The following is a 19117-nucleotide window of genomic DNA, read 5'->3' on the forward strand; positions in this document are numbered from 1 at the left end:
ATGGTGAAGCGATAACGATTAATTTCAATTCAGTTGCTAATTAGGGGGTGATCTTCCTTATTTTTTTTTGCCAAAACAAAAGGGACCAACTTTATTTTGAACGTAACTTGCTTACATTTGTTGCTAGAAACTTGTTATAAAAACAGAAATAAAGCCTGTTTTAAAGACTTTAAAAAAGTTAAAATGGGGTTTTCCGAAAAAGTGCTTCATTTTTTGGATATTTCACGGTGAACTGTTTTAAAGACTTTAAAAAAGTTAAAATGGGTTTTCCCGAAAAAGTGCTTCATTTTTTGGATATTTCACGTTGAAATATACCATTTGAAATTTGGCGAATATGAACCCATTTTTCATTGGCTATAACTCTGGTTCTGCGAGGTCCAGAGATCTCAACAAGCGTACACCATTTTTTTTACTTTTTTACAGGCTTTATTTTTGCCAAGAATACTTTTTTCGACATAATACTAACTTTTTGAGTTATTTGCGAAAAACCGTCTAAAAACGTGGTTATTTTGTTGAAAAATGAACATATTCACACGCAAATAACTCGAAAAGTGTTGACTTCGCGAAAAAGCTCTATAGAACAAAAGTTACTTAAAATTGGTCAGTTTATCCATTTCTGGTCTTATTTTGGACATATATTTTTTCACCCCCAAGGCAAAAGTACCCATCGGCACAATATCACTTTTATTCTTTGATATGTTATTTATGCATATGCCAAATTTCATGTCAATCCAAGCGGTTCTTTAAAATTTACAGCAAAAACCGTGAAAGAATGTACTAATGTTACAACTGTATATACAGTTTTTTCAATTTCAGTAAGTGACAATTATAATCAGAGAGATTCTTCTTCATTCATTATCATACAAAGACATTTTTTGTAACTCGATAATTTTTGGTGGGATAAATTAAAGTATATCTGTTACATGACAAGAAAGCTAATAGAGGAATACAGGAAATGGGGACTAGAGATCAACATAGGAAAAACCAAATACAGTAGAACCCCGATTATCCGGGTGCGGATTATCCGTGCTGCGGATTATCCGTGCTATGATTTTCTATTACTCAAGTTGCGTTTTTGAGGTGTTACCAAAATAGCGTCATCGTAAATCACTTGACGGAAACTCTATATGACGAAAGAGATACTCATAATGAAAGATTTATTTTTTTCTGTTATTTTTTATGGTAGGTACATATGTATGTGTATACGTACATATGTATTATACATAAGAAATACATGTTCGAATTATCCGTGCTTTTCAATTATCCGTGCGACCCTTCGGTCCCGAGGAGCACGGATAATCGGGGTTCTACTGTATATGAATATCGGTGGAACGCAGCAGGACTTAATACTAGGGGGAGGAGAAAAAATCAGTAAATGTAACGAATATAAATATCTGGGTATGAAAATCACGAATGATGGAACACAGGACGGAGCCATTAAAGAAAGAAATACTCAGGACAGGAAAGCAATTACGCTCCTAAACTCAGTACTCTGGGACAAGCAGATAAACAACCAAAACAAGAAAAAGATCTATAACGCCATAGTGAAAAGCATTAAAACATACAGCTGCGAAGTACGGCCTATGAAGGAAAAATCAAAACGAATGTAAGAGGTCACCGAAATGGATTTCTGGAGAAGAGCTGCAGGAAGATCAAGAAGAGAACGTGTCACCAATGAACGGATACGAGAAATAATGAAGGTTAAACATACAATAAATGACGAACAGGGCCGTAACTACCATTGGGGCAACCGGGGCAGTGCCCCGGGGCCCCCGACCAAGGAGGCCCCGTGCATAGATTTTATCCCAAGGAAATATTTTCAAATGACACAATTTTGAAAAGACCGCAACATAGTTTTAATTTTTCACTGGGGAAATTAGTCTTTTAGTAGACTAAAATGCAATTGGAACAGAACAGGGCCCCTGAGGCCTGAGATAAGCTGGGTCCCCCGAGACCTCAACATAAAAATTTAAATTATTACTCAAGAAATTAGTTATTTCGGCGTAATAAAACCTAAAATGCCATTGGAAGAGGGGGCCCGGGCTAAGCTGAGGCCCCCGAGACCTTTCGTAAACATATAAATTGTTGTTCTGAAGCTATTTCCTTGTGGCATTTTTATGATTAATTATTTATATGGGAAATAAGCCACAATTAAAATGAAAAAAATAATTTTATTAACGTTTAATTAATATAAATTGTGACAGGAAATTAGTTATTTTGAATTAATTATTTATATGGGAAATAAGCCACAATTAAAATGAAAAAAATAATTTTATTAACGTTTAATTAATATAAATTGTGACAGGAAATTAGTTATTTTGGCGAAATAAAAATTAAAATGCAACCGGAATAGTGACCCCAGGTCCCAGCTACTTTGTCTTAATCAATTTACCCCAAACCACACCTTGGTACGTGAAAGGAACCAAATATTGAAAACAAAGGTATACATTAGATAAAATGAGCACATTAGGATCAGTCCCACCAGTACACTGACCAGCTTCACTGAGTGTGCTTGGCTCACACTGCAGTAGCTTAACCCTAGAAGGACCAAGGAGGGTTAAAAAGTATCCACAACATTGCATTACATCCGATTTTATAAATACGAGTACCTTTGTTCCTAAAAATCTCAAATAATTAGTAGTTGTCGGCGTACTACTGCCGATTAGATGGCATAATTAGCATTTCTATAATTTAATGCATTTCCTCATACTTTTATAAAAACTTGACAGTGGACTATAAATAATCCCCTTGAATACCTTCAACACCATCCCAAAATGGAAAGGGACGATATCATTCATGTGTCAAATTAGCAAAATCTAAAAGAAAAAAGGCCAATAAGTGGGCAAAAACAACCATAGTTTGTTCAAAATGCAAGTATGTATGCGGTAATTACAGCAAGAAGTCAAAAATGTTTCTGTATCCTACGAAGATGCCAATTCCACTGAAGCCGAAGACTCTGGGTAAATTATAAATTCGTATCTTTTAATTGTTCCATTAACGTCTAGGAATAATATAAAAGTGTTATTTTTAAATTAGTTTAAATAAAGAAGCACGTTTTTGATTAATTTATGCCATCTCATCATCATCATCATAATTTGGCTCTACAACTCTATGTGAGTCTTGGCCGCGTTTACTATTTCCCTCCATTGTTGTCGGTCCTGAGCAGCTATTTCCCATTGCTGTACTCCCATTTTGCGTAAATCACTGGCTACTGCGTCCTTCCATCTCTTTCTTGGGCGATCAACTGACTTTTTTTCATCGGGCCTTTCCCAGAATGTGGCGTTTAGAAGTCTTTCGTCACTTGATCTTAGTACGTGACCCGCCCATCGTATTATGTTTGCTTTAATGTAGCGTACTATGTTTTCATCTCCGTATATTGTCTGGAGTTCATCATTGTGTCTTCTTCTCCATTCTCCTGTTGTCTTTTCTCTGCAAGGCCCATAGATAGTCCGCAGTATCTTTTTTCAAGTACCAGTAATTTTGTTGTTTCCCGCTGATTCAGAGTCCATGTTTCGCTTTTATACGTTTTTTTTTTGAAAAATGGCTTTGGCAGAGCCAATTTGCCAGACTTGTTTCTGATTGATTGCAGATTCATATACATTATACGTTATTGTGGGACGAATTATTGTCTTATATACTGTTATTTTTGCTGATATTGAGAGTATTTTTGATTTCAGTAGGGTCCTTAATGAGTAATATGCCCTGTTCCCTGCAATGATCCTGGCTGCCACGTCCTTTTCATAGTTATTTTCAGATGTTATGATCGCTCCCAGGTACTTAAATTCTTTGACGACTTCAAAATTGTATTCATTAATTGGTACGTTTTGTCCAAGCCTTGGTCTTGGGTTCTTAGTAACCAGCATGTACTTGGTCTTTTCCTCGTTGACCTTAAGACCAACTTCCTTGGCTCCGTTCTCGAATAGGGTGAAAACTTCTTTTGCATCTCTGGTGGATTGTGCAATTGTGTCCACGTCATCCGCAAAGGCTAATAGTATTTTTGATCCTTGGGCGGCAAATCCGTTTGTCAGTTGTGGCTGAGCTTTCCTTACTGCATGTTCCAGTGCGAAGTTAAAGAGCAGGGGGGCGAGAGGATCTCCTTGTCTAAGTCCGGTGTCAATGAGGAATTCCTCCGACCTGGTGCTGCCAATTCTGATTCGTGCGGAAGCGTTCTCCGTGCTCACCTTTGCTAATCGTACCAGCTTTCCAGGTGCTCCCATTTCTACCATAGTCTCCCACAATGCTTCTCTGCTAACAGAATCGTAAGCTTGTTTGAAGTCCACGAAGATTTGGTGTACATCGCGGTTGAATTCCCAGTTTTTTTCCAACACCTGGCGATTAATTTATGTGTGGACATTTATTGACCCTCCTTGGTCCTCGGTGTTTCTACTAAAAGGTTAGTTCTGCGAGGATTAAGGCACCTTAAGGTGCTTTTAAATCAAAGTGAACGCGAACGAAGGAACGAATTCGTAGGTGTTCGCTTTTTTATTCGTTCGGGACAAAGTAAGACCATTTACATTGTAGCGAACGAACGTATTCGTTGATAATCTGTCGAAATGTCAAATTCAGATGAAGCTGTAATCATTAGCGCTGCTAGTTTTATAGTTATTGCAGGACATGCTGAAAAAAAAAAGAAAGAAGAGAGTGTGGTGTTCACAAAAGAGGTAAAATGCTCTTTCCGGACCCCCCTTGCGCTGGGGGTAAATTCCCCAGACCTCCCGGTAGGGGGCCCCCAGATCACATTTGCCCCAGTTACGGCCCTGATGACGAAATCAACGAAATTCAACTACGACGGTTTGGTCACGTACAAAGAATGCACGAAGACAGAATCCCAAAACAAGTACAAAACTGGAAACCACAAGATAGAAGAAGGAAGAGGTAGACCGAGGAAAAGTTGGCAGGCAGGCATAAACAAAGCCATGGATGAAAGAGGTCTGCAAGTAGATCAATGTGCGGACAGAGAAATGGCGAACGGGCATCGGAAGACGGAGAACGTTGTAAACCGTAATATACAGGGTGTAACAAAAATACAGGTCATAAATGTAGTCGCACATTCTGGGACCAAAAATAGTTCGATTAAACCTTACTTACCTTAGTACAAATGTGCACACAAAAAAAGTTACAGCCCTTTGAAGTTACAAAATGAAAATCGATTTTTTCCAATATATCGAAAACTATTAGAGATCTTTTATTGAAAATAGACATGTGGCATTCTTATGGTAGTAGTATCTGAAGAAAAAATTAAAGTGAAATTTGGACACCCCATAAAAGTTTTATGGGGGTTTTGTTCCTTTAAACCACCCCAAACTTTTGTGTACGTTCCAATTTAATTATTATTATAGTACCATTAGCTAACCACAATATTTCAAAAATTTTTTTGCCTCTTAGTACTTTTTCGAAAAGTCAGTTTTTATCGAGATATTTTGAATATTTGTCAAATCCACCGCATATTTGTATATGGCTAAGTACGATTATGGAGACTTGGTAATAATATAAAAATTTATTTATGATTTACATTTTTAGGTATATTTTGAACCATATTAAAAAAGAAGTAATATCTCGACAAAAAGTGCCTTCTCGAAAAAATGCAAAGAGGCAAAAAAGTTTTAAAAATACTGTGTTTAACTAATGGTACCGTAGTAAAAGCTTAATTGGAACATACACAAACATTTGGGGGGTTTAAAGGAACAAAAGCCCCATAAAATTTTTATGTAAACATATTAAAAAAGCAGCCGCAACTCGATAAAAACTGCCTTATCGAAAAAATACTAAGAGGTAAAAAAGTTTTAAAAATATTGAATTTAACTAATGGTACCACAATAATAATTTAATTGGAACGTACACAAAAGTTTGGGGGGGTTTAAGGGAACAAAACCCCCATAAAATTTTTATGGGGTGCACAAATTTCACTATAATTATTTTTTAAGATGTTCCTGCCATAAGAATGCGACATGTTCATTTTCAATAATAGTTTTCGATAAAAATCGGTTTTCATTTTGTAACTTCAAAGGGCTGTAACTTTTTTTATGTGCATATTTGTACAAAGGTAAATTAGGTTCATTCGAACTATTTTTGGTCTCAAAATATGTGATTTAATTTATGACCTGTGTAGTAGTTTGTGAAACTATGTTTGTTATTTCTTCTCTTAGTTACTGTCAGATGCTTTAAAATATGTTATGTCATTTTATTGTAATAATTTAGATAATCAGATTTCTAGTATATTAAAACCTAGTTTGTAAAGGTTATTGCAGTTTTATTACAATTGAATATACTAGAAACATCAAATATGGATAAGCTATTACGACCAGACAGATTTGATGCAGATCCAAACTCTTCTAGATCGTCTCAAGAATGGACACATTGGAAAGCTACTTTTGAAAACTTTATTTCCTCTGTAGTTGGTGTTTCAGAGGAGGATAAATTTAAATTACTAGTAAATTACGTGAGCAACAATATTTATGAACTTATCTCTGATTGTACAAAGTATTCTGAAGCCAAAAGTATTCTCGAAGCTCTTTTTGTTAAACCCAAAAATGAAATTTTTGCCAGACATATGCTAATGACTAAAAGACAACAAACTGGTGAAAATATAGATCAATACGTTCAACATCTTAAGGTGCTTTCCAAAGAGTGTAATTTTCTAGCCGTTTCTGCAGACCAAAATAAAGAAGATTATATAAGAGACTCTTTTATTAGTGGGATTCTTTCTAATGACATAAGACAACGTTTACTAGAAAACAACAGTATTACTCTCATAGGCGTAACCAGGGGGGGGTTTGGGGGTTGTAACCCCCCCCATTGGGATGTACTTTGAGCTCTATACGCTTAACACCATAGCCCTCAGAGACCTTCCAGTAGTTGTAACCCCCCCCCTTTCAGGTAGTTGTAACCCCCCCCTTAGGATCATCCTGGTTACGCCTATGATTACTCTGAAAGATGCCATACTGAAAGCCCAGTCTCTGGAGTCAGCTTCAAAACACTCTGAGGCTTATATAACTCCTGTACAAATTATTAATGCGATTTCATCCGAAACCACAGAGCAAACTAATTATACTTCTGCCGCTGTGAAAAGTTGGAAATGTTACTTTTGTGGAGCAACTGAAAGACATCCTCGTAGCCTATGCCCTGCTAGAGACAAAATTTGCAAGAGGTGCTCGAAAGTTGGACATTTTTTTAAGGTATGTAGGCTTCAGACGTCCAATTCAGCATCAGCTGCCCTTTTAGCTACTACTACATCTCGTTCGAATGTTAGAAATCTTGCTGCTGCCCCTCAATGTTTATCTAAAAGTGTTACTAAAATAAAGGTGAATGGAAATACAGCTGAAAGTTTAATAGACACAGGTAGTTCTGAGTCATATATCAGTAAAAATTACGCATTGGCTATAAAAGTGAAAACATTTAGAAGTCATGCAAGCATACTAATGGCTTCAACAGCGCTCAGATTGACTATCTCAGGACATTGCTTTGTTAAATTAGAAATAAACGGACATTCCTATAAAAATGTCAAATTATCAATAATTCAAGATTTATGTGCTGATGTAGTAATAGGTCACGACTTGCTTAAACAACATTCTTCTCTAGAAATCACTTTTGCTGGCTCAAAAATGCCTTTAGTTATTGACCGTGTGGATAACATCTGTAGCTTGGCATACTTAAATATAGAGCCGCCAAAATTATTCTCCAATCTATCAAATAAGTGCAAACCAATAGCAACTAAATCAAGAAAATTTTCAGCTGAAGATAGAAAATTCATAACTGACGAGATAAAGAATCTTCTATTGAATGGAATCATAGAAGAAAGCAACTCTCCTTGGCGTGCACAAGTACTTATTACAAAAAGTGAAACGCACAAAAAGCGAATGGTGATAGATTATTCACAAACGATCAATAAATTTACTTACTTAGATGCCTATCCTCTCCCAGATGTTGAAGATATTGTTAGAAAAGTAGCAAGATATTCTGTCTTCAGTACTATTGATCTTAAAAATGCATACCATCAAATTCCAATCAAAAATGAAGAGAAAATATACACTGCTTTTGAAGCAAACGGCCAACTATATCAATTTTGCCGGATCCCTTTTGGGGTAACCAACGGAGTGGCATGCTTTCAAAGGGTTATCGATAGTATTATTAAATCCGAAAATTTAAAAGGAGTATATGCTTATCTTGATGATATTACTGTTTGTGGATTAACTCATCAACAGCATAATGAAAATCTTAATAAATTTATGGAAGTAGCGAAGAAATACAATTTAACAATAAATCAAAATAAAAGTTATTATACACTAAATTCAATCAAACTTTTGGGTTATCAAATAGAGAATAAGACCTTAAAACCTGATCCTGAAAGACTTGAACCATTAAAGAAGTTACCTTTACCAAACGATTCACAATCACTAAAGAGAGCTGTTGGAATGTTTGCACATTATTCCAAATTTATCCCACAATTTTCAGACAAGATACAAAAACTAGTCACATGTAGTACTTTTCCTTTAACAGAACAAGCAGCTGAAGCTTTTCAAATTCTTAAATCTGAAATAATATCTTCAGCTGTTACTACAATTGATGACAAGGTTCCTTTTGTTGTTGAATCTGATGCTTCAGATTTTTGTATTGCTGCTTCTCTTAGCCAAGGAGGAAGACCTGTTGCTTTCTTTTCAAGAACTTTATCAAAAAGTGAAAGAAATCATTCATCGGTGGAAAAAGAGGCTTATGCAATAGTGGAAGCTCTTAGAAAATGGAGACATTTCTTGATAGGTAAACATTTTCGACTTGTAACTGATCAAAAGTCTGTGTCTTTTATGTTCAATATGCGCCACACTAGTAAGATAAAAAATGAGAAGATTATAAGATGGCGCCTTGAACTATCATGCTACAGTTTCGATATTCAGTACAGACCAGGAGTTTATAATGTAGTGCCAGATACTTTCTCACGAGTGTGCTATTCAATACATCCTCGATCAAGTCTATTTGAACTTCATCAATCCTTGTGTCATCCAGGAATCACCAGAATGGTCCATTGGATAAAGACACGTAACTTACCATATACTATTGATGAAGTACGTGAAATGACCAATCGCTGTCCTATCTGTGCAGAAATAAAACCAAAGTTTTTGAAAACTCAAGGGAGATTAATTAAAGCAACTTCGCCTTTTGAAAGATTGTCTCTGGATTTTAAAGGACCGCTTCCATCTAGATCTCATAACAAATATATCCTAACAATTGTTGACGAATATTCTCGATTCCCCTTTGTATATCCATGTCCAGATGTTTCAGCGAAAACTGTTGTGAAGTGTCTTACAAACTTATTCTCTCTATTTGGAATGCCTAGTTACATCCATTCAGATCAAGGGGGGCATTTATGTCTCAAGAAGTAAAAACGTTTCTCCATTCACAAGGAATACCGACAAGCCGAACAACATCGTATAATCCTGAAGGCAATGGTCAGACAGAAAGATATAATGGAATTATATGGAAAACTATTTCTCTTGCTTTAAAATCTAAAAATTTAAAAACTGAACAGTAGGAAGAAGTAGTTGAAATAGCTCTTCATTCAATTCGTTCTCTCTTGTGTACAGCTACAAACAATACCCCTCATGAGCGAATGTTTCATCATTCGAGAAAAGCTTTAAATGGAACTGCACTTCCTTCATGGTTGATAACCCCTGGAAAAGTGTTTATGAAAAAGAATGTGAGGAATTCCAAATATGACCCTCTTGTAGAAGAAGTGCAACTGATTGAAGCTAATCCGAACTATGCTGTTGTTAGACGTGAAGATGGCAAAGAAACAACAGTAGCTTTAAGACAACTTGCACCAAGAGGAGATGTATCTCTACTTGACTGTGACAATGTTACTGGATTGGAGTCTGAGCTTTGTAACGAACAGTTTATCAAGGATCCACCAAGCCCTAGATCAAGTGATACATGTGAGGAAAATACAAATATTTCTCCTGTTAACGTTCTGGAAGAGGGTGGCATTGAAACTGATTCGAGGGAAGAAAATAAAGACATTTTTATTAGAAGAGGTACAAGGGAAAGAAACGCTCCTGCTTACCTTCAAGACTTTGTTGAAAAATAAAGCTGGGGTGAATGTAGTAGTTTGTGAAACTATGTTTGTTATTTCTTCTCTTAGTTACTGTCAGATGCTTTAAAATATGTTATGTCATTTTATTGTAATAATTTAGATAATCAGATTTCTAGTATATTAAAACCTAGTTTGTAAAGGTTATTGCAGTTTTATTACAACCTGTATTTTCGTTACACCCTGTATATTTAAATAAAAGTATTAAAGCTAATTTTTTGTGATATAATATGTATGTCGAAACAATCAACAACAGACCAATACATCAATCTTCAATCAATCAATCAGTGCCAATCTTCTTTAACTCTGGTTTTTTTCACAAAACTGCTGTAGAACATTAAGTAGTTATTTTATCTAACAAAAATTGGCTTTTCCCTTTTTCTTTGTCTCTTGAAGTGTAGTCGTATCAATATTGTTCTCTTTAAGTTCTTTGGTTATTTCTTGTTATATTGTGGTTAGTAATTTTACGTTCCACGTACCTACTGATTCGAAGAATATTTTTCTTTTTCCTTTTTCTCGCATTGGTCGTCTGATTTAAAGATACGTAAAATTTATTGTCTCTATAAAGATAATATTGGTACTGCTAACGACGAACCTTCAGTTAATGACTCATATACAGGGTGATTGATTAGTGGGGTAAAGCTCAATAGATCCGCTATAGTAATAGATATCAATAAAATGTAATAACAAAAATTTTAACCATCTTTGAGCTTCACATTACAAAATTAGTAAGAATGTTACAGGGTGTTCGATAACGCAGTGGCAGACTAAACTTATGTTTTTTTAAATGGAACACCCTATATTTTATTTTATATTCGAAATCCTGTTAACTTCTCCATCACAAAAATATAAAGGTTTGTTATGTTATACAGGGTATTTACAAAGTTATAACCAATTTTGTATGAAAATCGTAACAAGTTCAGATCCCTGTATAAATAAAAAGAAGCACAACAGCAATGGCTTATTAATGCTATATTTTTTATTTATTGTCAAAATTTTCAAGAATTATTGACATTGCTAATTCTCTTTATATCAAATACCAGGTGAGTCAAAACGCAAGTACATTATTTTCTCAGTAATCTTAAATGGAACACCCTGTATTTTATATCATTATTGAAAAGTGACATTACCGTGACATTTTGTGAAGATAATTAAACACTACTTTTGTATGTAAATGTAACAATGTAACAAATAAAGAACGAAAAATAATTTATCAGTAATACCTACATTTGGCAAAAAAAAACATGTTTGAAAAAATTAGAAGCTACTATTAAAAAAATATTTTTAATATTTAATTACATAAGGTGTTCAAAATTACCTCCTAACACATTTATCCACGCCTAAAAACAATCATTGAATGAGCTACTTACTCTACGAAGCATTTATTTGTAAATTAACACATCGAAATACACTTTGTATTCTATTTTTCATCTCATCCCTTGTTGTTGGAGGTATTTTATAAACTTCATTATTAATGTAAAACTCAAAAAAATCAGTCCAGTTTATTAAATTCTGGTGATTTGGGTGACCACTGACCACGCTACGGGTTCATTAAAAAATGAAAATATCTCGAAAATTAATAAATTTAGATATAGGGAATGTTATCTAAAAATTAAAGTACGGTAATGGTACTTTTCAATAGTGATATAAAATACAGGCTGTTCCATTTAAAATTACTGAGAAAATAATGTGCTTGCCTTTTGACTCACCCTGTATTTGATATAAAGAAAATTAGCAATATCAATAATTTTTGAAAATTTTGACAATACGTAAAAAATATGGCATTAATAAGCCATTGCTGTTTTGCTTATTTTTATTTATACAGGGAGTTGAACTTGTTACGATTTTCATATAAAATTGGTTATAACTTTTTAAATACCCTGTATAACATAACAGACTTTTATATTTTTGTGATGGAGAAGTTAACAGGATTTCAAATTTAAAATAAAATATAGTGTGTTCCATTAAAAAAAAAACATAAGTTTGGTCTGCCAATGTGTTATCGATCATGCTGTAACATTCTAACTAATTTTGTAATGTGAAGCTCAAAGGTGGCAAAAATTTTTGTTATTAACTTTTATTGCTATCTATTATCTACTACAGTAATCCCTCATTATCCGCGGACTCATCAACCGCGGTTTCACTTATCCGCGGTTACGATATCTGTCGAATCTTTATTGAGAATATTTTATTATTTTTATAAAATATATTTTTTATAATTTGACCAGTCGCGTTAAATTACTCATGATACGCCACTGGCGCTTGTTCTTAGTAGTAAGACTACGGCAATTAGTTTATAGTTCGGAAGGTTTAAAATATCGGCGAATGTGGACGATGATCTCAGCGTCTTTATTTTTGTTGATATGATAATACTATTTCACAGATATGCAATTTCCTCATATTTCTTTCTATGTACATACATACTAATATACGTATTTATCCAAATTGGGATTATAAATATGTCATATTCTTCTTTGGATCGTGGATCCCTCGCCATCCACGGTTTCACCAACCACACCTTTCTCTTCGGAACGTAACCCCCGCGGTTGAAGAGGGATTACTGTATAGCAAATCTATTGAGCTTTATACCACAAATCAATCAGCCTGTATAAAAAGTTACAGATATTACATATTTATAAATATGTGGGAAAAAGCAAAACTGGAAAAACCCAATAGTAGTCGAGGAAATGAAGCATTTTGGCTCGCAATTTTTTCGTCCAGCATGGATTTACTTGAAATTTTCACAGAAGGTGGGGAATAGTCCAAGGATCATTTTCTATATCATGCTGCTGTACGCTAAAACGTTGGGGGTGGCTGCCACCACATCTCGGGGGCAGGATTTTTTTATTAAATTTTAACCATGTAAATCGATGTAAAAATTAATTCTAAGAAAAAAATGTTTTTTACATTTTCTTCGCAAAACTAATATTTTTCGAGTTATTCGCGGTTGAAAGTAACAGTTTTTCGACGAAAAAATCGACTTTTTTAGAGGGTTTTTCGAGAATACCTCGAAAAATATGCATTTAATCAAAAAAACTGTAGATATCAAAATTCTATCATTTAGTAACACAAACCAAATTCTTTTTCTGTAATATCTTCAAGACCAATAAAAACCGAGATACGGCATGTTAAAAGTTAGCTTTTTTCGTCAAATGCATAATTTGAAATATTCAAAGTCAAATAACGGAAAAACTTTCCATTTTTCGAGGAAAACTTATATAATATTTTTCAAGTATACGGTTAGATCTTTCAAAACATAATAATAAAAAGGTTATAGCCTGAAAATTAAGCAACTTATGATAAAAAAATATCGGTACCTGCTTTTTTCTATGAAAAAATCAGTGAAAACAACCCCCTAACTACCCTCCTAATTAAAAATTGGTCTTCACCTTTCTGTAATTCCTTTTATATTTGTATTATCAATACACCCAAGAAGTTTGACCTATTTAAAGGGCCTAATTTTAGAAAAATGGGAGTTTAAAAAAAAATTATTTTTTTGCAATTTCCCATTTTTCACCTTTTACTTCAAAATATCTCCGAAAATACTGGAGATACGAGAAAAATGATGGACCACTAAATTGTAGCTTTTTTAATAACTAAAATTTTCTTGTGTATAGATTTTCATTTAAGTGAACAGTTAGAGAGATATAGCTGTTTAAAACCTCTATTTACGAGCAAACACCCCCTTATTCGAGCCCTTTAAACCCACCCTAATTAAAATCTAAGGGATCTTACGGAATTTACTTTATACAATCTTATAACGCTTCAAAAATCCTACAACGTCAGTTTTTAAAAAAACTTTTTATCGCCAAAAATGAAGGAGCTATGTTTATAAAACGATTTTTTTTTCGAAAAATTCGAATAGTCCGCTTATGGATAATTTTCAATGTATGTATAATACCACAGAACTGGTTCGTATACTGAAAGATGACTAAAAAACTATTTGTATTTGTATTTGTACATATTTGTAAATTCGTATTTTTGTGTAAATAAATGTTTTTGTAATTCCTTAATTCTACTTTTTTTCTGTATAGATCTATTAAAATATCTACTTAAAAACTGTAATGTTATTAAGGGTGGTTTTCAAGGGTTGAACTATTATAATATTATATTCTAAAGTATAAAACAATCATTTTTAACCAATCAAATCCAAATTTTACACATATTAAAGTTTACAATATTTTTATATAATTTTTGACAATAAGGGGTAGTTTACACCCCTAAAAATAATCAACGCTGTTAAGCATGATATAGAATATGAAGTACAGGGTGAGATGATCCTAATCCCAAATTTTTATGTTAATCGATGCAAGCCGAAATTATTCTTTTAGGATAAGTAAATTTTTAATATATAGCTCCAACAAGGGTGGTTTTAAGGGTTGAAATATTATGATAGTATACCTTAAAGCATAAAACAATCATTATGTAACTAATAAGAACCAAATGTTGACAATATTAAAGTTTAAAATGTTATTTTATAATTTTTTACAATTAGGGGTACTTTTCACCCTTAAAAAACCAAAAGCGTACAACGGATCAATATAGAACATGAACTAGAGGGTGTAATGAGCCTAATCCCAAATTTTTGTACAAATCGATGCTGGACGAAAAAATTGCGAGGTTTTGCCAGTTTTTCAGCTTCATTTCCTCGACTAATAGCTGGATCCTTCGATCTTCAGAAGACATTTCCAAACCACTACTATAAAACTCACTCCAAATCAAGTCTACTTACTATTTAAGGCAGTTATAGACGTTACAACTTTTGTATTTTTGATCGTGATCGTGATATGCGGTATCAAATATGTTTGGGATGAACATCTGGCCTATAGAGGCAATCACAAGAAGCAGTCCTGCTTGTTACATGCAAGTCATATAATTTTTCTTTTAGTATTATTATTGCTTAATGTAATAAAAATTTTTAGTTTATGAAAAATTTGCCTACCAATATAGTAAATGTCATAGCTTACAGTGACTAATGCGGCGGTCAGAATAAGGACAAGAATATAAATAAATTATTCACGCACATAATTATTCACAATACACACACAGAAAATATTGACCAAACATTTTTTGAACCTGGGCACTGTGTGATCGGAGTTTTGCCCTAAAACTGAAAAATAAAATTTTTTAGATTTTTGCATTACTTGAATATTGGTGCCACATAATAAAAAAGTGTTTAACAAAATTTGTTTTTCATGAAATTATAGATTTTGTGTAAATACCATTGTATTCAAATTTAAACCATTTTATTAGATGTATATCCAAAAGAGAATGGAAGATGTTGGACGACCCGTGAATGTTACTTGAAGCCTCTATATATCAAGAAAAAATGTTGCCACTATAGTATGCGGTCTACCGTCCCGTTTCTGCTGTAGCTTTCGGTCTACCGAGGGATACGGTGTTTAACCTGTAAGGCTTATAGTTTTACAGTACCGGCAAACAAATCTTTTTAATTGCTTTGCTTTTCTATTATATTTTGCCTTCTTGAACTTCAATTCTTTTAGGTTTTCCCATAGTTTTTTCTGTTCCATTTTAGAAAGATACGGATCTTCATTGATAGATTTATAGTCACTTTCTCACTAACCGATATAGGCCTGGATCCCGCATACCAAAAAAAGTTTATTTATAGCACGCAAATCATTTATGCGAGGTATTTCAACTGCATCAGAGAGAAGTATCAGCTGAAGAAGAAGAAGTAATTCATGAAGTCATAAACGCACCATATCAAATGGCTCCCCCTATTAAATTGTTTAAGAAATCTGAAGTTAAAGAAGTTATTGATAATCTGGAAAATAAGAAGTCACCTGGATATGATATAATATCTAGTTTGGTACTAAAAAATCTATTCAACGAAGGTGTAAGTTTAATTACCTATATATTTAATTCATTATTAAAAACAGGTTACTTATTTCGCATCCAATGGAAAGTAGCTCAAATTGTTTTAATACCAAAACCTAATAAGGATCTCGCGGAAGTATCTTCATATCGTCCAATAAGTTTGTTGCCTATTAATAACCAAAGTATTTGAGCGGCTTTTCCTGAGAAGAATAGAGCCTATCTTAGATAACAGCAATGTTTTACCTAATTATCAGTTTGGTTTTAGAAAACAACATGGTACCATCGAGCAAATTCATAGAGTGGTAAAAACTATCAGAAATTCGCTCGAACACAAAAATTACTGCACAGCTGCATTTCTAGATAGCTCACAGGCATTCGACAAAGTTTGGCATGTAGGTCTTATCTCTAAAATTAAATCCATATTTCCTTATCCCATAAGTTCTATATTAAGATCCTATCTGACAGATATATTTTTTCAAGTCAAAAGAGATGGGGAAATTACCAACCTGTTTCCAATTTGTTCCGGAGTTCCACAAGGAAGCATATTAGGACCAACACTTTACTTAATATACACTTCAGATCTCCCAACCACCAACAATAATACAACAATTGCTACATATGCGGATGACACAGTTATCATGGCTTCAAATTCTATAGCAACGGAAGCATCCGAGGTATTACAAAATCATCTGATTAAACTAGAGAGCTGGCTTAAACTGTGACGAGTCCAAGTCAACAGTTTAAAATCAACACAGACAACATTTACTTTAAGAAAAGGTGTCGCGCCATCTGTTTCTATAAATAACACTCCACTACCAGTCAATACAGTCGTAAAATACCTCGGAATTCATTTGGATAGTAGGTAAACTTAATTGGGGCACCCACATTTGGAAAAAACGTATTCAACTCAGCTTAATCTACAGGAAAATGTATTGGTACATGAGTCGAAAATCAAATCTCAGCCTGGAGAACAAACTTCTGATTTATAAATGCATGGCTATAGCCATGCAGCACAAATATGGGGAACAGCAAGTAACCATAACATACAAAAACTTCAAGGATTCCAATCAAAAGTATTGCGCCAGATCTGCAATGCTCCTTGGTATGTTAAGTTGTGCTCACCACGAGGCCACAGCATAATAAACGAAACCAGCAAGGACACTCCCTGATGCCGCCTTTGAAGTTGAAAAGTACAGGGTCGCCGTTTTTCGCGTAGTACATCTCAGTGGTGATGTGATGTGTTAGTTCATCAGTGTTGCCGATGTCACCAACTTTATTACTCGTGAGAGATTCTTTTTGAATAATTTCTGGAATTTATGCAAAAGATTAACAATACAATCGCCATTCATCGTCAATATTTTGTGTTATGTCCCAATTATTGACATAATTCTTACAGGCATACGTATCAAATTATGTTAAAAAATATTTAATATTATCAGAATGTCATAAAAGTTAAGTACATCTGATAATTAAGTACAAATCGGCAACACTGTCGATTTTCTACATTGTCTGGTACTACGCACAAAATGGCCGACGATCTGCGCCGTAATAGTGCGCGAACTTTTCCCGCCTACTAGTGTGTCACTGCTGTTGCGTTTTCTATGCTGTGACGAGGCGCCAAGCCTTACTCCGATCAATGTATCGTACCCATGTATCCAATACCAGGTAAAATACATGCAATATTTTAAGTACTGTCGGCAAACGTAGTGAGCAAACCCGCAATGGGTTGTATCCTCGCCTAGTATCTATTGTTGTCGTCCCCCTTCGTATTTACTCAGTGTCTGTTGTACGTTTGCCGACAATATTTAAAATATTGCATATATTTTACCTGGTATTGGATACATGGGTACGATACATTGATCGGAGTAAGGCTTGGCGCCTCGTAATGAGCACAACTTTACGAACCACAGACAGTGGCGTGCTGGAACTTTTCAAGCGGCCCGGTGATTTTATAGAAAAGCGGCCCCCCATCCTCATTTTACCTTCTATTTATCAGGATGTTTTATTCGTGATTTATAAATTCAAAAAAAAAAGAAAATAAAAATTATTTTTAGATCAAACATAAAACTTTGAATTTAATAATTTTTTTTGCTATATTTTTTATTTAAAAATAAGCAAACTTACAAATAATAAATGACATGTATGACAATATTGTATGCAGTAAGGCAGGAACCATAATTTCCTGAATAAATATAATACGAATTTGATGTAGGCATTAAGATAAAAGTAAAATAAAATTTTGAGAGTTTTTCAATTATGTATTAAGTTGAATTTTAGTAAATCGATTATAAAAGAGATTACAAATACAAGTAGGTACAGTGCAAATACTTTAATTTAACAATATTTTAATGTTATTACAGCGCTATAATCTAAACATTCTTTTACAATTATTTTATAAAATAATTACTTACTTAATTCTCGATCAATAATTTCCGTATCAAAGTAGATTTTTGAGCAAATTCGTCGATTATTTCATCATGTTTAAGCTCATATAAAGCCAATACTTTTTTTCTACAGCCATTAGCATAAATGTTTTCAAGTGATCTTGTGTTAATGTACTTCTTAACCGATTTTTTTATGTATTTCAACGTTGAAAAGCTTCTTTCTCAAGATACTTGTGTCACTGAAAGAGTTAATAAATGCTTAGGTATACTATATTTAAATTTGGATAAGCACACTGATATAAGTTATACTTATTGAAAGGAGCGTAACAGCAAGCTATACAATCTTTACACTTTTTAGTACCACAGGGAGGTGAAGTTTTCACGGTGTCAACAACATTGTCATTTGTTACTTCATGTTCGTTATCACTTAGATTAATAATATCATCCTTCATATTTTCTATAGATATTCATAATTAACTCGATCTTCTATAATTTCAGTATTTTTCAAAATCCTATTTTTTAATATAATCCATTTATCAGAAAATCTACGAGATTTTCTCGAATTGCAGTCGCAGATAATATGGTAGAATGATTTTTTTTTTAATTTTTAAGCAAATGATTTAAATGCTGTTAAAGATATATCATTTTTATTTTATCAAAATCTCTAGGATGTAGGAATCATAAAATCATCATAAAACGATTTGTCTTGATCAAATCGTTTGGCCATACTTCCAATAATGCGGTCAAAAATGCACGTTTTTCCATTTTTTATTCTGCAGAGTACATATTAGATGTTTGAAAGAAATTGGAATACCAT

At 33.7% G+C, this 19117-nt stretch overlaps 1 protein-coding gene across 1 annotated transcript in view; it reads right to left on the bottom strand.

The window, feature by feature from the left end:
• Positions 1 to 16475, bottom strand: part of LOC114335171 (activating transcription factor 7-interacting protein 1) — a 138466-nt gene extending 121991 nt beyond the window's left edge. The window contains exon 1 of the mRNA XM_050652658.1: positions 16423 to 16475. Within this exon, the coding sequence (XP_050508615.1) occupies positions 16423 to 16460 (38 nt within the window). The 5' untranslated portion in view covers positions 16461 to 16475. The remainder of the gene's footprint in view (positions 1 to 16422) is intronic.
• Between the last annotated feature and the right edge of the window lie 2642 nt (positions 16476 to 19117).

Source organism: Diabrotica virgifera, chromosome 6 (genome assembly GCF_917563875.1).
Source record: "Diabrotica virgifera virgifera chromosome 6, PGI_DIABVI_V3a".
Taxonomy (NCBI): Eukaryota; Metazoa; Arthropoda; class Insecta; order Coleoptera; family Chrysomelidae; genus Diabrotica; species Diabrotica virgifera.